General features: G+C 31.0%; 1 protein-coding gene across 2 annotated transcripts; it reads right to left on the bottom strand.

Moving 5' to 3' along the window:
- Positions 1-1,633: 1,633 nt before the first annotated feature.
- NUC-L1 (nucleolin like 1) lies at positions 1,634-6,619 on the bottom strand. 2 transcript variants are annotated; one of them, XM_068624520.2, is made up of 20 exons: positions 6,331-6,619; positions 6,153-6,201; positions 5,560-5,705; positions 5,230-5,478; positions 4,997-5,113; positions 4,819-4,917; positions 4,613-4,729; positions 4,408-4,512; positions 4,131-4,220; positions 3,995-4,027; positions 3,757-3,822; positions 3,552-3,644; positions 3,405-3,449; positions 3,232-3,323; positions 3,033-3,150; positions 2,834-2,928; positions 2,650-2,740; positions 2,469-2,560; positions 2,010-2,329; positions 1,634-1,912 (listed from the first exon to the last, which is right to left on the bottom strand). In XM_068624520.2, exons 1-20 carry the CDS (start codon positions 6,361-6,363, stop codon positions 1,881-1,883), a joined length of 2,082 nt encoding a protein of 693 aa, XP_068480621.2. In that variant the 5' UTR covers positions 6,364-6,619; the 3' UTR covers positions 1,634-1,880. The 2 variants fall into 2 exon arrangements, with proteins under 2 accessions (XP_068480621.2, XP_068480629.2); XM_068624528.2 differs by having other exon boundaries at positions 3,757-3,819; positions 6,331-6,616.
- Positions 6,620-18,786: the final 12,167 nt, after the last annotated feature.

The raw sequence follows: 18,786 nt of genomic DNA, 5'->3' as shown, positions 1-18,786 counted from the left end.
TTATTTTAAATAAAAGAATTAAAGTGGGATGCATTATATAGTAAAAGTGTTGGTTTATCTTCTCCAAATGATTTTACTTTCTTCTATGGTTGAAAAAGTTTAACCCTCACAAAAAACTGAAACACAACACTTTTATAGACATCCATCAAAATCCAACATGCATCTCTTTCAAAAGTGTTTGTGCTCAAATATCGGTACAAGATTAAATATGTTTTATTGTTAACAATTTTTAAAAGAATTCATCTCATAAAAAACATTTTTTTCTTTAACATCTTAAGTGTGAGATTTATTAATTTGTATTTTAATGTTTTTAGATAACAATATTTTTCAGTGATAAAAATTATTAAAATTATAGACATTAAACAAGAGTAAACCCAACAAGAGGACGGTGAATTGTTTATGAACGATTTTTCCAAATATTGAAAATAGATTAAAAGACAATAAGTAATCAATTAATTAAAAATCAATTGAGTCAATTTCAAAATTATTTTGTTTTTAATGTGATTGTAGAAAACCAGATTTTGCAAAACAATTAGTTATTTATATCAAGAATATTAAAAACAAAATAAAAACAATTTTAAAGATATTAAAAATAGAGCAACCACTAAGAATTCAAAAAGTTTCATAACAACAAACTTCACAACAATTCACAATTACACCTAAATACAATAAAAAAAACACAGTGATATAAAACAATTATATTCCACACTTAGAAAGATCCAAAATGATTGCTTTGAATTAGTTAATACGCATATGTAAACTCTCTCTCAAAGCATTCAATTTAAGTATAAATATTTCCCTTAAATTTCTTTTTCAAAATAAATAAATCTAAAATAATTTTTATTTTGAATTTTTAAATTTTGATTCTAAAATGAATGAGTGAATCTTTAGGATAGAATTTAGGGTTTATATCTTCCATGCATCTCACTTTGAAAAACATGCAACTTCGACAACACTTCGATAATAGTTTCCTACACATCTTTACATTATCTTTATTATAAATAAGAAAGAATATAAAATAGATTCGGTCTCATCGTAAGAATATTAACCATGGTAGAATTCATTAGATAATGCAAGAAATTTATTGCTATATATTCAAAATATAAATAGTTAAACATCAAATTAAAGATCTAAGGATATTAAAAATTAAAATTTAATTGAATTTTAAGTAAAAAAAAATTGAAAGACTAAATTCAACATTAATTAATTAGTTTACAACTCAAGGTTCAAAGAGACTATGTTTGATATTAAAGAAAATGGTAGATAGAATTAAGAATTTCTATGAAAACTGAGTACAAAATTTAAAACAAGTTCATCCGTAGCAAAACAATTGTATAAAAAATTATTCATTTAACAAATCGTATTGTAGGTTTTAATGATAAACAAACAAAAACTCATTACTTTAAACGCGATGCTTGTTATAGAATAAAAATATTGACAAGGATTTGATATTCAAATAATTAATTTAATTCATCAAAATCAAGGATTTGATAATCAAAACAAACAACAAAACATGTATAAAAGATACGTTTTAATAACGAATTATTAGAAAACAAACAAATATATTTTTGGAAAAGCACATGATCATCGCTTAACATTACAGAGAGTGCCAAGAAAAGATAGTAAGAGCATATTGCATATAATATATATTTATATTTGCTTTGAGTTGACAATAATTATCCGGCAAAAGCTACAATAACTGTAAAATAACAATAATAATGCATAGGAGAAGACAAAAGTATCAAATATCAAAATTTCCGAATACAAGCAGATACTACGAATTCATACTAACAATTACCAAAACTGAGGAACCAAAAAGCTACTGGAAGGTAAACAAAACAAATACTAATTTCAGTATCTGCAAGAATGACTCAGCCACTCTAGTCTTCATCGGCAAACTTGGTCTTTTTCCCTGCATAATCAATCACACAATATTCCACAATCAGTCACTGTGCAAAACAAATACAAATACTAATGGTAAGTACTACTAGAAGACCAAAAGCATGTACCTTCCGCAGCGAAGGATCTACTGGGTGGTCCACGACCCCTTCCACCACCTCCTCTTCCACCACCAAAACGGCCACCACTTCCACCTCTTCCACCACCAAAACGGCCACCACCACTACCACCAAATCTACCGCCACTTCCACCTCTTCCACCACCAAATCTACCACCACCACCTCTTCCACCACCACCTCTACCACCAGAGCCTTGGTTATCCCTCGGCTTTGCTTCATCCACAGAAAGGGTATAACCTCCAAGTTCAGTTTCATGGAGTTCTAGAGCTTTGCTCATGCCATCAGCATCACTAAAGTCCATGTAAGCAAACCTGTAAGAAAGTCAAATTGGTAAGTTAAAAGAGTAGGTAGAAGCAGGTAGATAAAATCATTCGGCAATCGAACATAACAAGCACGCAAGATTTGCAATGACCGAAGAAGAATAAAAAATAGAAACAACCGACAACATACCCCTTGACAGCACCAGTCTCGTAATCTTTGGGAATAGATACCCTTGTAACTTCTCCACAGGAACCAAAATGTTCTTCCAAACTACTTCTTATCTAAAATAAAGTCAATAAATTATTTATCACTATTATAACACAAATAAAAGAAACAAACATTACGTTGCAACTTGACCGAACAAATTTACCTCATCCTCCCCAAGGGATTTATCAAAACCCCTTACAAATAGAGTTTGAGACTGGCCCCTTCCACTTTTCTGTGATGAGTTGTTCCAGTTGCTACAATTATTAATGGAAATAAGAAAAACGGTTTATTGATCTTGATCGTGATGCTTATAACAAAATATTATAAAACATTTATACACGAATTACCTGCTATTGGGAGTAAAAGAACTCCTGTCCCGAACCCTGGCAGAATCCAGCCGCAGTGGACGATTGTGCAATTCATGACCATTCAACTCAAGAGCCTACAAAAATAATGAATAGATTCTCAGCTAAATAACCTTGATTATGCGAATCCCAATTCAAGGGACCAAAAAAATGATCCAAGTAGATCATATCAAAAACTCACTTTCTGGGCAGCCTCAACTGTTGCAAACTCCACATGTCCAAATCCCTTGAACCTTCCATCCTCATCTGTAGCAAGACGAACATCAACAACTTCTCCGCAATCCTTGAAGAAATCTTCACTGGAATAGACAAAACGTCATGTTACTAGTTAAATAAGTGAAAAAAGCAAGAAATAGTACTGTATGAGAAAAAAAACATACACATCAGATCGCTCAACGCTGTATGCCAGGTTCCCTGCAAAAATAGTATTTGAAGCACCACTTTCTGCATTTGGTGTTATTGGGGTATTGGGCTGCAAAAAATCCCACATATAATCACATCACACAAGTTGCATTCAAATGCAAGAAAAAAAGAGAGAGGATTGAGCAAATACAGTTTTCTTTCCAGCTGAAGCATCAACCATCTCAACATCCCTAGCCTGTTTTGCAAATATTACAGTAAATATTAAAATAGGAAATCAAAAGATTAAACAAATTGACATTTGGGGTAGGACAAAGGGAAATAAAGTGATGCTGCTTACTCTTTTTTGCGGAGTTTTGGATTGTTCCTCCTCACTTTCTTCATCACTATCCTCATCAGAACTCTCACTGTTTTCTTTGGCACTTTTCACAGCCTTGAGAGAAAAAAAAAAAGTCTTACTTTGGAGGCATCCGGCATTAAAAAAATAAATAAGAATGCAAAAAATATTAAAATATAACAAATACCAAATCAAGAAGAGACTTTACCTTCTTCTGAGGTTGTTCGCTTTCATCAGAACTATCATCATCGTCTATTTCCATCTTCTTTCCCTGCTGATAACACATAAAAGAACCATGTATGATCATCAATGCGAACACAAATTATTATATCCGAGACAATAGTCGTGTTACATTTTCAACATACAACTGCGCAGATTGTAAGCAGAGACACATGAGCTAATATACAAAGGAAATAACCATAAAATACAACAAAATTCAAGCATACCTTTTCCTCTTCAGATTCACTGTCAGAAGACTCCTGTAAAAGTTGGCCAATGTATTTCAACAAAATGCCAGACAAGTTAAATTAAATTAAAAAATACAAAGAAAAAACTTCAGAAAGTAAGAATTAAACAAAATACCTCATCTGAATCACTAGTCTTTGACGATTTTACAGGCTTCTTAGACAAAGGCAAAGTCTTGGCATTGGAAACAGTTTTGGCAGTCTTTTTCTAGAAATACAAAAACAGTGGGCTTGTTAAGTAAATATTTGCATGAAAAAAGAATTAAGGATAAGTAAGGAACTTGATAGTCATTTGCAACCTCCTTGTACAGACTAATTATTTAATCAATTATTAGTTAGAGAACATAAATTGAAAAAATACAATATTAAAAGATAAGTACAACAATAAAATTTACATTGTCTTCTTCTTCAGAGCTGCTATCATCAGAATCAGAGCTATCAACTTTCTTCTTTAACACAGCAGTGGGCTTGGACACAGCAGCTGCAGCAGGCTTGACATCCTATATACATCCAATTACAAGAAAAAATAAATCTCGAGAACAAATTCATAATAACCAAACAAGTTTCGTTACCAGTTACACCCAATAACCCACGACTTACATTGTCATCATCGGAATCTTCTTCACTTGAATCATCATCATCCGAGCTTTCCACTTTCTTAGCTGGAGCAACTGATGATGCAGGCGGCTTTGTAGTTGAAGATATTTTCTTTGGAACCTTAAAACAACATCAAAAAAATTGAATGGTGAGTAATTAAAAAAAACAATGTTTTCACTAGTTGACATGTGATGTAACGTGTTGCTCACATCTTCCTCGTCAGAGGACGAATCAGAAGAGTCTGAAACTGCAGCTGGTTTTCCTTTACTTGCAGGGGCAGTTACTGCACCATTCTTGGCAGCAGGTTTCTAAAAAAAGGAGAAAAAAAGCATGAGAATGCCCATAAAAATTCTAATAAGAGTGATTTAAAACTGACATAAACGATACCTCATCTTCAGAAGATTCAGAATCGCTGGAGCTGCTGGCTGTCTTGCCTTTCTTTGCTGGTGCGCCATTTTTAGCGGGAGCCTTTTTTGAAGGAACAGCGGCTTTTGGTACAGGTTTCTGTGTGCAACAAAACAAAAGCATAATAAAGTAATTGCAAAAACAAATTATCAATATGCTGACAACAAATTCAAACCTCCTCTAAGAACTCAACAATAAATAGTCAGGAGCAATACCTCATCTTCGGATTCTGAGGAATCATCTTCTGAACTACTCTCCTTCTTTGACACAGGTGCAGCTTTCTTTTGTTTCTCAACTATCACTTTCTGTGGCTTCTTTGCACTCACTTCTTCCTCATCAGAAGAACTATCTTCAGATGATTCAGAAGAGCTGGAAGCTGGCTTTCCTTTCTTTGAAGGGGCATTTCCAGTACCATTTTTGGCAGGTGCCTTTTTTGACGGGGCGGTAGGTTTGACAGCAGGTTTCTGATCCAAAAAACAGTATAAATCGTGAAATTTAGGCATACCAATACATTAAACCATGAATAGAATAGACTTGTACAATACCTCATCTTCAGATTCAGAAGAAGAATCGTCAGAACTACTTTCCTTCTTTTGCACCTTTGCTTCCTTCTTTTTCTTCTGAGCAACCTCCTCTATCTTCTGTTTTTTTGCAATCACCTTCTCAATTTCTTCTTCAGCTTGTCTCTTGCCTGTAAAACAAATATAATTCAAGAAAGGGAAAAACTAAAAAAATTGAAATATCAAAAAGAATATCAAAACCCCAATTCCTTGAGGTTGTTATTACTCAACAACAATACTTGCAATGATTTACCCTAACAACATAAAACAAAGCCAACTAAGACTAATGAAAGACTTAATCATCTTAGTTTACACTTGAATTATATTCCACAACAGAAAGTTACAAAACCAGACAAATTTCTTCTTTCATCCCAAACTGAGTTTCAAAACAGTATTTAGAGCAAAACCCAGTAAAAAAAACAACAACAAAACCTTAAAGCATACCATTAACTAGAACCCATAAAAAACAATACAATCATAATATGTTGTACAAACAAATAACAAAATAATATTAAAAAAACAAAAGAAAAACACATCATACAAAGCTACAGAAAAAAATAAGCAAAATTATAGAATACCCTGCTTGGCGGATTTCGATGATGGAACGACGGCTGGAGCAGCGTCAACCTTCAAGAAACGAAAACAACAGCAAAGAACATAGAAAAGTAAGCTCAGAAAGAGTGCAAAGACGAAAAACCGTCCAATGAAAACGAAATTCATAGAAGTATTGAAACAAAAAAAGAACGAAAAACAAACCTTGACGGCAGATTTCTTGCTAGACTTGCCCATTTCAGGTTAAAGGAAGGGAAAAAGAAAGTGTTGCTGTGAAGAGAAAGAAACTAGAAAAGGAGGAAGAGGCTCTGCAAAACCCTACGTTCCGAAAGATTAGGGTTTTGGAAGAACAGAGTGTGTCTGAGAGGTTACGGCTGCTATGATTATATACTGAGCGCGCCTCGCTCTGGTGAGGGGTTAGGGTTTTGGGCCTTGCAACAAACAATGAATGCTGCTGTGCGTTTTGCTGGGCTTAGATATTTTTCTTGCCAACGGTTGAAAATACTTTTTTTTCTTTTTTAAGATTAAAATCTGGAAAAAGAGCTTAATAAAGAAGTATTTTGGAAATATAACATTATACAAAGTTTATAAAAAGTAAATATTTTCAACTTAACATTTATAATATTACTTTTGATTATTGAAATTTTTATAAAATAAAATCTCTGGCTACTCTAAATTTATTTAAATCAAAAGATATAAAAGTAAGAAAAATATTTAGAAACGATATCATCAAAGAAATATAGTTAAAAATTATTTTAATATGACTAAAAATGTTTCATATATATATTCATGAAAATAAAATAAATTTACATTTAGATTCAGACTTTTAAATTAACATCAGTTCGAAGGCATATAATTTCCTTTTGAAAAAAGGTATTCTCTAAAAAATATATGAAATAAAAAAAATACTATAAAAAATATGTGAACGCTGTTTGATAATTTATATTATGAAAAAAAAAACTTATTTCTTAATATTATACTACATTTCTGTTGAGTTTATCTTAGGAGGCTACACAAAATTTAATTAAGTATTATATTTATACTTTAGTAAAAAAAGGTAGTTATATATATATATATATTCTATTGTTACAAAACTTAAAACTAATATATAATAATTGACTTAAATATATTATATCATCTTATTTTATTCTCCGTAATTTTGTTTACTTTCTCTCTAAATATACGTATATAGTTTCTAAATATAAAATATATTTTCTAATGAGAATTCTAGTAATTAGGTATGGTTGTTTAAAATCTCGCGATTATAAAGGAATAATTTGTAATAATTTTCACAAAAATAATTATTTAAACAATTGTTGTTTTATTGTTATGTATATTAATATTTGGAGCTGGTTTATATTTGTTGGTTTACATTTAGTTACTCTTAAACTAAATTTTGAAACCTAAATTCTATTTACACTAAACGTATACCACTTAAATCTTTACACCTCACTCTAATTAATCTTTAGCCATTCACACTTATCACTCACCTTAAACTATTATAATTCATATACACACTTCAAATCCCTAACCTCTAGAAATTCGTGCAAATCATTTACTCAAAAAAATCACTTTTGTTATGTTGATTTGTCAATCTTATTTTTTAAATTAAGATACTAATTTTGAAAGGTTTAAATAGATTTAAAGTCTATCTTTTTAATATAAATGATAATGCGGGTCGAACTAGATGGGTTGATCGTTTAGAAGAAATACGGGGTACGGTTGTATATTTCAACTCACTGACCCGTTTAGATTCGTCTCACAAAACCTATAAAACTGTTTCTTCCTACACCTCCATACTTTATTCTCTCACCTCCATAAATTTTCAAATTTCCAAAAACACCCCTTTATAATATTTCGGATTACGTAATTTAGAAGTCATTTTTCAAATTTGTAATTAGCTTTCGGATTACATAATCCGGAAACCATTTTTCATATGCATGATTACTTTCCAGATTACATAATCTGAAAGTCTTATTTAGCTTACAGATTATGTAATCCGGAAGTCTTTTTTTCAAATGAGTTTCCAAATTACATAATTCGGAAACTATTTTATCGGGATGACACAAAAAAGATAAAAGTGTATTCTCATGTTGTGTACGGAGGTGACAGAAGAACATATGGAGGTGCAAAAAGAAACAATCAACATGCAGCCCGCATGAGTCCAAGTGGATTGATCCGCATAGTCCACATATCTTCGAAATGTAGGGATTTCTTTTTGCACTCCCATAATATCTTTATGCATTTTCATAATTTTAAAATTTTAAAATTATTCATTCAAAGTTCTACAATCCGAAATATAAAATTGTATTATAGATTGTATAATTTGTAATATTATACGATCTAAAACACAAATATTAACTTATGAATTCTATAACCAGAAAGTTTATGAATTTCACTTTATAAAATTAAAGAAAAAAGGTTCAAAATGTCAAGAGAAAATTTGAGTTTTTTTTTGAAGTATGAGGTGCAAGAATAAAAGCATGGAGATTTAGAAAAAAACTCGCACCAATCTCTAGTACCTTTACAAAAATCGATAATGGTTTTTTAATATTTAAGAATGTTTTTTTTTTTTTGTCTTTTAGAATGCATAGATTGTTTAAATTTCAATACTCATTTAGTAGTAAGATCTTACTTTTTTTAAGTAAAACTTAAATATAATATTCTATTATAATATAAATATTTCTTCCTGTACACCTATATTTTTCTTTCTGCACCCCTATATTCTTTACGATACCAGAATTATCCTTGATAATTTTGTATGATTTCGAAATAGGGTTTCGTCCAAATAGGGATTTCGTAAGTCAAATGTGTTTCCATAATAGAAAATTTGGAAGGCAAAATATCATTACGGAACATATCTTTAAAATTTTCAGAATGATAAATCCAGAATTCATAAACACATGTTTTGAAAAATATGTTCCGAAAATATTTTGTAAAGAATAATTAGGAAGTCATTTTCAAAAGGGGTAAAATGGTATTTTTCAAAAATATGGAGTGCAAGAAATCATTTATTAGGGTCCAGGAGAAACATCCTTAATATATATATATATTATTTTATAGTATTTATTAAAAAAAAATTAAAATAGAACATTAATAATGTCCACATTTATTATCTTAAAAATTATATATTTAATTAAGTATTTTATTAGTTATAATACGATTAAAATTCAAAATTTATTAGAACTAGAACATATTATTTTCTACGAGATTATTTACTTAATTCATCTAAATAATAATAATTTAATAAATAAAAAATAAATTGTTTCAAAATTTATATTTAAATTTGTTTCATTAATTTAAAAAAATATTCGAGCTGGCCTAGTAGCCCATACAAAAATTACCTGTCATAAAAGAATATACAATAATATTTTTATAATAAACATAATATTTATGGTGTCGATTGAAATTAGAACTAACTTAGTATTTATTATGTTTATTCAATGTAGAATCATCCTAATAAATTTTTTTGCTTAAGTGCTCATTATTATTTCCTCTGTTTGTACTTGTTAATGAAAAGCATCATCATTTCATCTTCTATTGCATTCAAGCTTAGACTCTTTATGAGAAGCTTTCTATTTCACTTTTAATACAAGATAATATCTTCTAGGTATTTATGCACGTGTAGGTATGTTTCTCTCCATTTAATAAAACAAAACACTTTATGTTGATTTCATTTTGATTGCTGGAATTTATGTATAAAATTTGTTTTGCGTGAAATTTTTAATATATGTATGGGATGTTTTAAATACGATGATAACAAAAATTTATAAATGTTTTATTAAAGTCTTTGCACATAAAAATTTATAATTCTTTAAGAGAATACTCAACGAACTCTCATATTTTTTTGAGTTAGTGTTGATATTTTGATGATATATTAAAATCTAACAGTTGGAGTTTTGTGAATTTTGGTCTTTAAAAAACTCCAAATTGACGGCAATTTTTTGGGTTACGTTGTATGGTTATGTTTTGATAAATTGGTTGAATCCACTTCAAGCATTTATAAGTTTTTTCTTTTTAAAAATTATAAAATTAATTGTTAAATCATAGAAGTTAAACTTTATTATGATAATAATATACATTTATAACTTTTCTAATATTTTTTAAAAACAATATTTTCAAATTTTGGATTTATAATACTCTGTTGGCGCTAGAAGTTTACTGGAAAAAAATAAAATACTACAAACAATGCAGAAACTATTTTTGAAAAAATAATACTTCTTTAGAAAGATACGTGAGTCCTTTTTAATGCAAAAAATATTTAATAAAGAGTGAGTTAGAGAAATACAAGAAAAATGTAAATCTTTTAACTATGTCCAAGTTTAAGTATTCCATGAACTTGTATATATTTTGTATTTTTTTTAAACCACATATACCTCTATTAAAAATTATACACTAAAAAAAAATTATTAAATAAAAAAAAAAACTAGTTTTTACATTAATTAAATTAATACTATTTTAAAGATTAAAAAAATAGTTATATTTAAAGTAATTTTTATTATTAATAAAAATTTATAAAATATTTTTAAATTAGTACTTAAATCGGCTTTTAAAAGTTTTAACTAATAATATTTTAAGATTATAAATTAGTGCCAATTAATCTTTTAGATATTAATTTAAAATCTAAAATATTAATAACTAAAATGAATAAAAAATATTTTATAAATTTATATTAATAATAAAAACTATTTTAGTTATCAATAATTTTTATAATTTTTAAAATATTTATAATTTAGTATAATAGTAATTAATTATTTCAGTCTTTAAAATTAGTTAGTTGATACTTTTAAAATTATTTTACTATTTTTTTCTGAAATGGTTATTTTGATCAATATTATCCAGCACTTGATAATATATGTATGTATATATATATATATATATATATATATATATATATATATATATATACTGTGACTAAATTTGCATGGCTAGTAATAAATAGATTATTGTGTTGAGTGATAATTGAAATGGTTATATTTATTTATTTTTATAATTTTATATTTGAAAAACTTGAAAATTATGATTTTCAGTCATTAAATTGATGTGGTAACCTAGAACATTAGAACTGTAGGAGATTGGTTATGTGTCGGAATAGAAGACTGGGAATGAGTTCTTATAACATTGAAAAAATATTTATGAATGATTCAAATCTATAACAATGATAGAGTCACACAAACTTCAAATATAATTCTAAACAAAATTGTGAAATTACAGCGAAAAGAAATATTGTCTAATACATTCAATGCAGAACACAGTGAAACTACCCAGAACACTGACCTTAGCCGGAGTGAAGCACTGTAAGCATCCATTGTGAAATACAAAATCAAGATTCTTCATGTGTTGATATCCCTCCTCGTTAACAAAACAATCGCTCATAACCAGATTCATAGTTCTTTTCCCACTGATTGTAATTGAATGTGTTAGAAAATCTTCAAGATAAGGAAAAACAGATAATAAGTAATTGCAGAAGTTCCAATGTACCTGTAAGCGAATGAAAGAGTTAATAGAATCGGCAGTGAGAAGTTACCAACATTAAAAAATTGTGGATAGAGTAGGGTAGAAATTCAGGAAACAGATACTGTGGATAGAGTAGTGTTCAGATTCAGGAAACAGAGGATAAAAAACAGAGACTGTGGATGGAGTAGTGTTCGAATTGAGGAAACAGAGGATAAATTAAACTTTGCACTCAAAATATGGTGAATCTGAACACTGCATACCTACCTTAACAGGGATGGGAGCCAAACACTGGAAGCATTGTAGAATACAAAATTAATACTCTTGAGGTGTTGATATCCACGATTGTTAACAAAAGAACCGTTCATTACTACATTGATACGTGTTTTCCCAATCCTTCATGAAGAATCAATGTATTATAAAATCTTAAGATAAGGCAAAAAGAACAGAGAAGAAGTGATTGAATGCCACGAACTCATACATACCTGTAACCGATTAGAAGAGTTGATACCACGAGCAGAGAAATTAACAAGATCATGAGAATCATCGTGAATGGATTACGATAGAAGCTTATATTACGAAGTAGATTTTAAGCCTAACACAATTCCATAAAACCGGCTCATGGGATGAGATTTGCACCCACTTATATACTATGAAAGACTCTAATTTTTAGTCAATGTGGAATTTCCAACGGCTTAGGCGCGGGATTATATAGAGAAGGCGAAGAAGAAGCGCCATTACGTGATTTGGTCTGTAGTTTTCTTGGTGGTATTTTTGAAGGGTGAAGTGCCTTTTGGTTTGCTTGCGGTGGGTGTTGAAAATAGTGTTGGACGAAAAGGGTCAAATAAGACAAAATATGCATAAAAAGAACAGATTTGTCACCACTTTCATGACATTCATAACAGTTGGCAGCAGCAAACACTACCCAAACTAATTATACACTAAATAATAGAAGTTATTAATAAATAAAAGTTAAAAAAAAACATAAAAATTTCCATCAGTATTAAAAAAATTAACTTTCGCTTTTTATATTTTGATAATGTTATTTTAATTTTTTTACATATTATGAAGAATAATTTTTATTTTATTTACTAGGTAATACTTAATTTTATTTATAACATACTAGTGAGATAATTTTAACAAACAATCTTTATTTTATAACTATATATCTATCATTTTATAAGTGTAGGATGATTGTGCCAAAATATATTAATATATTATAAATAAACTAAATTTGTATAAAGACTAAAAAGAAAAGATTCATAGTTTATTTGTAGTTAAATTATAAATTTAATGTATTATAATTAGTTATTCTTAAAATATAACAGACAGTTTCTAATTTTTGTTTTTGGGAGACAAAATTTCTTTTCACGGCATAGTAGAAAATAAAATATTTTATAATCATTTAAATTTAACGTATAGAAAATAATTATACCAACCTCCTTAAACCTGATGATGTTAGGATCTCTTTTAACATTTTGATCAAAAGGTCATTAAACCACGTTATCTGTGCTCACAACCTGAATCAATCCAAAATTGAGATGCCCACTTTATCATGTGGAAAAATCTACCATTTCATTATCAAGGCAAAAAGTCAACATTCTATTTCAGTGTCAATCAAACTTACTTTTGTTATACGATTAGATGGGTAGGACGATAAACTGATTTGTCACACGAATGGTGACGGAATCACTACTACTATTCTTCAACCAATAAAAAAAACTGCAATTGACTAGTTTGAAGTAATTAGATACAAATCTTCTAAATTTATAAGTTGCAAAACTTGTTAACATTATTATTAGTTGAATTTCTTGCCAAATGAGACTACCTAGTTTTATTATTTATTCTAAACTTATTAGATTATTTTGTTTGACTTCTAATTTTCAACTTTGTATTTACACGGGAAGGTATGATGTTTTTTTTTTTTAGGTTACGCAGTTTTGTTGTATAGTTTGAACATCAATCAGGTTGCAAAATTGGTAAAATTTTAGTAAGACTGTTTTACATCTCGATCACCTGTGGCATCTAGAGCAAATACATTAGCGGATAACACAAAAGTCGTGTCAAACATCTATTTAATGATGGTTAGATTGGTAGCAACATAGATGCACTGGGGGTGATTTTTATGTGTAGTGCTGGTTAAACTAGAATACAGGTTTTGATGTATAAATCTGTTAGCATATGCTTTTTGCTGCATAATTATGTTTGTATGGAAAGTGACGAATATTTTTGTTATAGGTTCACTAAGTCTTGATCTTAACCATTTTGAAACATGTACGTCATTAGAATAAATAATTAGATGGTGCAAACTTTTATTCTGTATAAAGATTAAGACACTAAAATGTCTCTCTTAATTTATTAATTTTTTTGCTTAAAAAAAACTTTAAAATCCCAATTTTAAATAGGTTTATTATGCATTCTAAACTTATTATTTTATTGACTTCCCATTTTGAACTTTGTCCCCTCAATTTCACTTTTATTGACTTTCCATTCTGAACTCTGTCCCCTCAATTTCACACGAGTTGGAAGCAGCCACTTTTGGATTTCTTTATGGAGGTGTGTTTTGTAAGTCAAACATGAATGAACGTAAATTGAACACATACAATTTATGTTCACAAGTAGATCTTATCATATCATGATTCTCACACAATCATACAATCAAGAAGGAATAGGCACTTACTTTGATCCATGAGTGATCCTAATTGAGCAGTTACATTATCTCCTTTATCCCAATCTATCTCTTGCAATTCCGTTCTTGTCACACACTTTCGTGATGGTTAACAGTGAGATAACTATTATTTGCAGAGACAGAACCCTATAGCCTTTAGTACCCAATCTCCATCAGATGTAGGTTTTCATTAGGTATATCATCAAATATATATTTCTCACATTAACCAATGGGCCTTTAATTCTATTATTATCATTAAATCATATTTGGGCCCAAAGCCCAAACTCTAAGTCATGTGAGTCACTTTATAGAAATTAATTTACATAATTTCTTACATTCTCCCACTTGACTCATATGAGTTATAATACTTTCATGATTTAATAATCACATAATTGCGCATTTAAAAGGCCTTACATAAATTGGTTTTATCATTATTCATAATCAAGAATACAGAAATAATAAGAGTCATGGCGGTTACATGTCATTTGAATCAACACATTTCCTTCCATGTACTACTATATCATTCTTTCTCCTTAATATGACTTTATAGTGAAAAATTCATAATAGGTTCAAACATAATGTCATTGTCATCAATAACAACATAATTTGTTTTCCACACCATAATAACATAATTTGCATGCATATACATAAAGTAGAAAACAACATAAATTTAAGAAACTTTATTTATCAATGAGCTCAGAGTGTCAAATAAGCATTAACAACATTCATAATTCACTAGTAGACATAATGCCCATATTTACAACATGACCAGTAAATGTTTTGGGCGGTAACCCTTTTGTTAAAGGGTCAGCAATCATAAGATCAGTGCTAATATGTTCTATTGACACTTTATGTTTCTGAACTTCTTCTTTAACGGCAAAGTATTTCAATTCCATATGTTTAGCACCTTTGGAATACTTGTCGTTTTTAGAAAAGAAGACTGTTGCGGAGTTATCACAATAAATTTTCAGCGGCTTGGCAATACTGTCAACAATTCCAAGTCCTGAAATAAAATTCCGCAACCAATTAGACTGAACTGTGGCCTCAAAGCATGCCACAAATTCAGCCTCCATAGTGGACGCAGCGATGACTGACTGCTTCGCACTTTTCCATGAAATCGCTCCTCCGGCTAAAATATACACATAACCAAATGTAGACTTTCGTGTATCCACACAGCCAGCAAAATCTGAATCTGTATATCCAATCACCTCAAGATGATCAGATCTTTTATAAGTAAGCATGTGATCCTTCATTCCTTGCAAGTATCTTAAAACTTTCTTTGCAGCTTTCCAATGATCCAATCCTGGATTACTCTGGTATCTACCAAGCATACCAAATGCAAAACTAATATCTGGTTGTGTACAAGTTTGAGCATACATTAAACTCCCAACAATAGATGCATAAGGTATATTCTCCATCTGTTTCCGTTCCAAGTCATTCTTTGGACATTGCATGAGACTAAATTTGTCTCCTTTCTGTATTGGAACAGGAGATGTCGAACATTTATCCATTCTGAATCTCTCTAAAACTTTATTAATATATGCTTTCTGAGACAAACCTAACAGTCCTCGTGATCTACCTGTAAGGAAAAACAGAGAATAAGTAATTGCAGAAGCTCCAATGTACCTGTAAGCGAATGAAAGAGTTAATAGAATCTGCAGTGAGAAGTCACCAACATTAAAAAATTGTGGATAGAGTAGGGTAGAAATTCAGGAAACAGATACTGTGGATAGAGTAGTGTTCAGATTCAGGAAACAGAGGATCAAAAAACAGAGACTGTGGATGGAGTAGTGTTCGAATTGAGGAAACAGAGGATAAATTAAACTTTGCACTCAAAATATGGTGAATTTGAACACTACATGGCTACCTTAACAGGTGTGGGAGCCAAACACTGGAAGCATTGTAGAATACAAAATTAATACACTTGAGGTGTTGATATCCATGATTGTTAACAAAAGAACCGTTCATCACTATATTGATGCATGTTTTCCCAATCCTACATCAAGAATCAATGCATTATAAAATCTTAAGATAAGACAAAACAGAGAAGAAGTGATTACAATAGCAAGAACTCATACATACCAATAACCGATTAGAAGATTTAAGAGCATGAGCAGAGAAATTAGCAAGATCATGAGAATCATTGTGAATGGATTAGTGTCCTTAAAAAGAGTTGTGAATGGATTACGGTGGATTATATGAAGAAGGTGAAGAAGAAAGTTTTAGTGGGATTTGCGTCTGTCAGTGAGTACGAGAGGACTTTCGTTGCATGGAAATAGATTTCTTTGAAGTCATATCTATTTGAGAAAAAGTAGATGTACAGTATTTAGTTGTGCCGGAAAAAAAAAAGTAGGTTGATTCTCCCAGCAACCCTCAAACCCGGTTTTACATAGAAAAAGACTAAATTATCCTTAATGAATTTGACATTAGGTTAAGTGAGAGATGATCTACCTAACCCGTAGTCGAAGTGAGAGATATGCACTCAAGTCTTTGTGTTTCACATTGAACCTACAACCGCCAACCACCTTCGTCCCGTTCGATTTTGCCGGCAGAGCAGCAGCCGTCACGGTCAAGACTTCGCACTTTTTCTCTGAAGGAGTCCTTGAACGGAGAGGAACCCAAGAGCAAACGTCGGAGAAGGAACCATCATCGGAGAAGACAAGGTAAGTGGCTTTCAAATAATTTTATTCAGAATTGTAGTTTGTGTCTTCCGGATAAATTTATGCAGAATTATAGTTTGTGGCTTCTGGATATTTTTGTGCATAAGTCATATTTGACTTGCGGATATTTTTATCAGGTATTTGTTATTGTTCTGCGGATGGTTTCTTCCGAAAGTTTTGTGAAATAATTTTGTATATTAATATCTGTATTTGTGTTAGGTAGTTAGGGCAATTCGCAATATGTTGGTCAGTGGATAAATCGTTACTCATTAATTATGAACATCATGTAGCAAGACAATTATGGAATGGTTTGGTAAGTAATGAAAATTAATTTCTTGTATTTGGTATGTATGTATTTATTGATGATATATGTTGATTATTGTATGATCGTGGTGAGTTGAAGGTCGTTTCACATGGGAGGAAGATAAATAAGTTAGGACGCATAAAGGCTACTGTAGAAATGTGTGGCTTAGGGGGTCTGCTTCATGCTAGTTATGAGATTTTAGACCGAAGACTGTTGTGTGCTTTTGTAGAAAGGTGACATGCAGAGACTAACAACTTTCATTTACCGGTTGGGGAGATGACCATCACTCTTGATGATGTGTCAAATTTGTTGCATTTACCCATTGTTGGTCAATTTTACACGCAGGAAACCTTAGATGCAGATTTGGCGATTGATTTATTGGTACAAGCTCTCCGTGTTGATCGTGGAGATGCATCTGAAGAAACAAGATACTGTCGGGGAGCTCATGTGCACCTGAGTTGGTTAAGAGATGTGTACGAAGACGCATGCTCAAGGAGGCAGTGGATTGTGGCTGCCAGAGCTTACTTACTTCACCTTGTCGGTTGCACTATCTTCGCCGACAAGAGTGTAACTTCAGTTACTGTGTTTTATCTTGGGTTTTTTATTGATTTGAGGTTGACCATGGGATATTCTTGGGCAAGAGCTGCATTAACTCACATGTATGAGCAACTAGGAGATTGTAGTTATGCAAACACTAAGCAACTAGCTGGTTATGCAACATTGTTGTAGGGGTGGATTTATGCGCACTTCTCGTCTATGGCATGAGACGTATGTGAGCACTGTATTCTGAAGACCAACCTCGGTGTAGGATGTATGATGCAGGAAAAGGTACTTCAATTGTTGTTGTTCGATCACAGTTAGATACATTGACACCAACTTCGATTCAGTTTTGTCCATGTGACAAGCACAAGGAAGAATGTCCATTCGAATGAATTTCCTTATTCTCAGGTTATTTGAGGCTTGGAAATTAGACACAATTGCACATGCCATGACGTGTTTTGCGTCAATATGGATATACACAGATCATCCCTCGCAACCCATTTGTACTTAGACATGGTGATCCGGATACAAATGAAATGGACCGTCGATGATTACATTATGTTGATTATGTCATAAATAATATGGCCATAGCACCTTATCCTAGCGCTTGCGTTGAAAAGTACATGTCTTGGTTTATACATGAATCACATCCATATGAGATTAATGCGGAGGATGATGAGCGTCCTCTAATAGTACCCTCAGATGCACGTGGCCACGGAGCACATCCTGAGGAGTTACATCCTGAACATCCTACTCTAGTATGCTTGTAACTTTATTAACGTATTAATTTGTGTTATCTTTTTCTAATACTATGACATTCATGCTTGTAAGGTATTTTTCGTAAAATTACACAGACATTGCAACCATTACTTAATTATGGTGATGTCGTGGAGGGCAACCCTGTTTGAGAAGGCATACAATCAGCCATTATGTTAGCACAAGGAGCGACTGATGATAGAGTTGCATATGTTAAGAGACATTCATGTAGGAATGATTGAGCATGTATTAGGGATAACGTATTAGGATTCCTTTTT

The sequence above is a fragment of the Phaseolus vulgaris genome, chromosome 11, assembly GCF_051622355.1.
Source record: "Phaseolus vulgaris cultivar YP4 chromosome 11, ASM5162235v1, whole genome shotgun sequence".
NCBI lineage: Eukaryota > Viridiplantae > Streptophyta > Magnoliopsida > Fabales > Fabaceae > Phaseolus > Phaseolus vulgaris.
Note: the sequence above shows the minus strand (reverse complement) of the source record. Positions and strands in the feature narration are given on the sequence as shown.

Excerpts from the sequence above, each read along its gene's own strand:
- NUC-L1 (XM_068624520.2), bottom strand. The coding sequence starts at position 6,363 with ATGGGCAAGTCTAGCAAGAAATCTGCCGTCAAG. Across the intron at positions 6,202-6,330 it reads GCAAGAAATCTGCCGTCAAG|GTTGACGCTGCTCCAGCCGT; the intron begins GTTTGTTTTTCG and ends CGTTTCTTGAAG. Across the intron at positions 5,706-6,152 it reads ATCGAAATCCGCCAAGCAGG|GCAAGAGACAAGCTGAAGAA; the intron begins GTATTCTATAAT and ends TTTGTTTTACAG.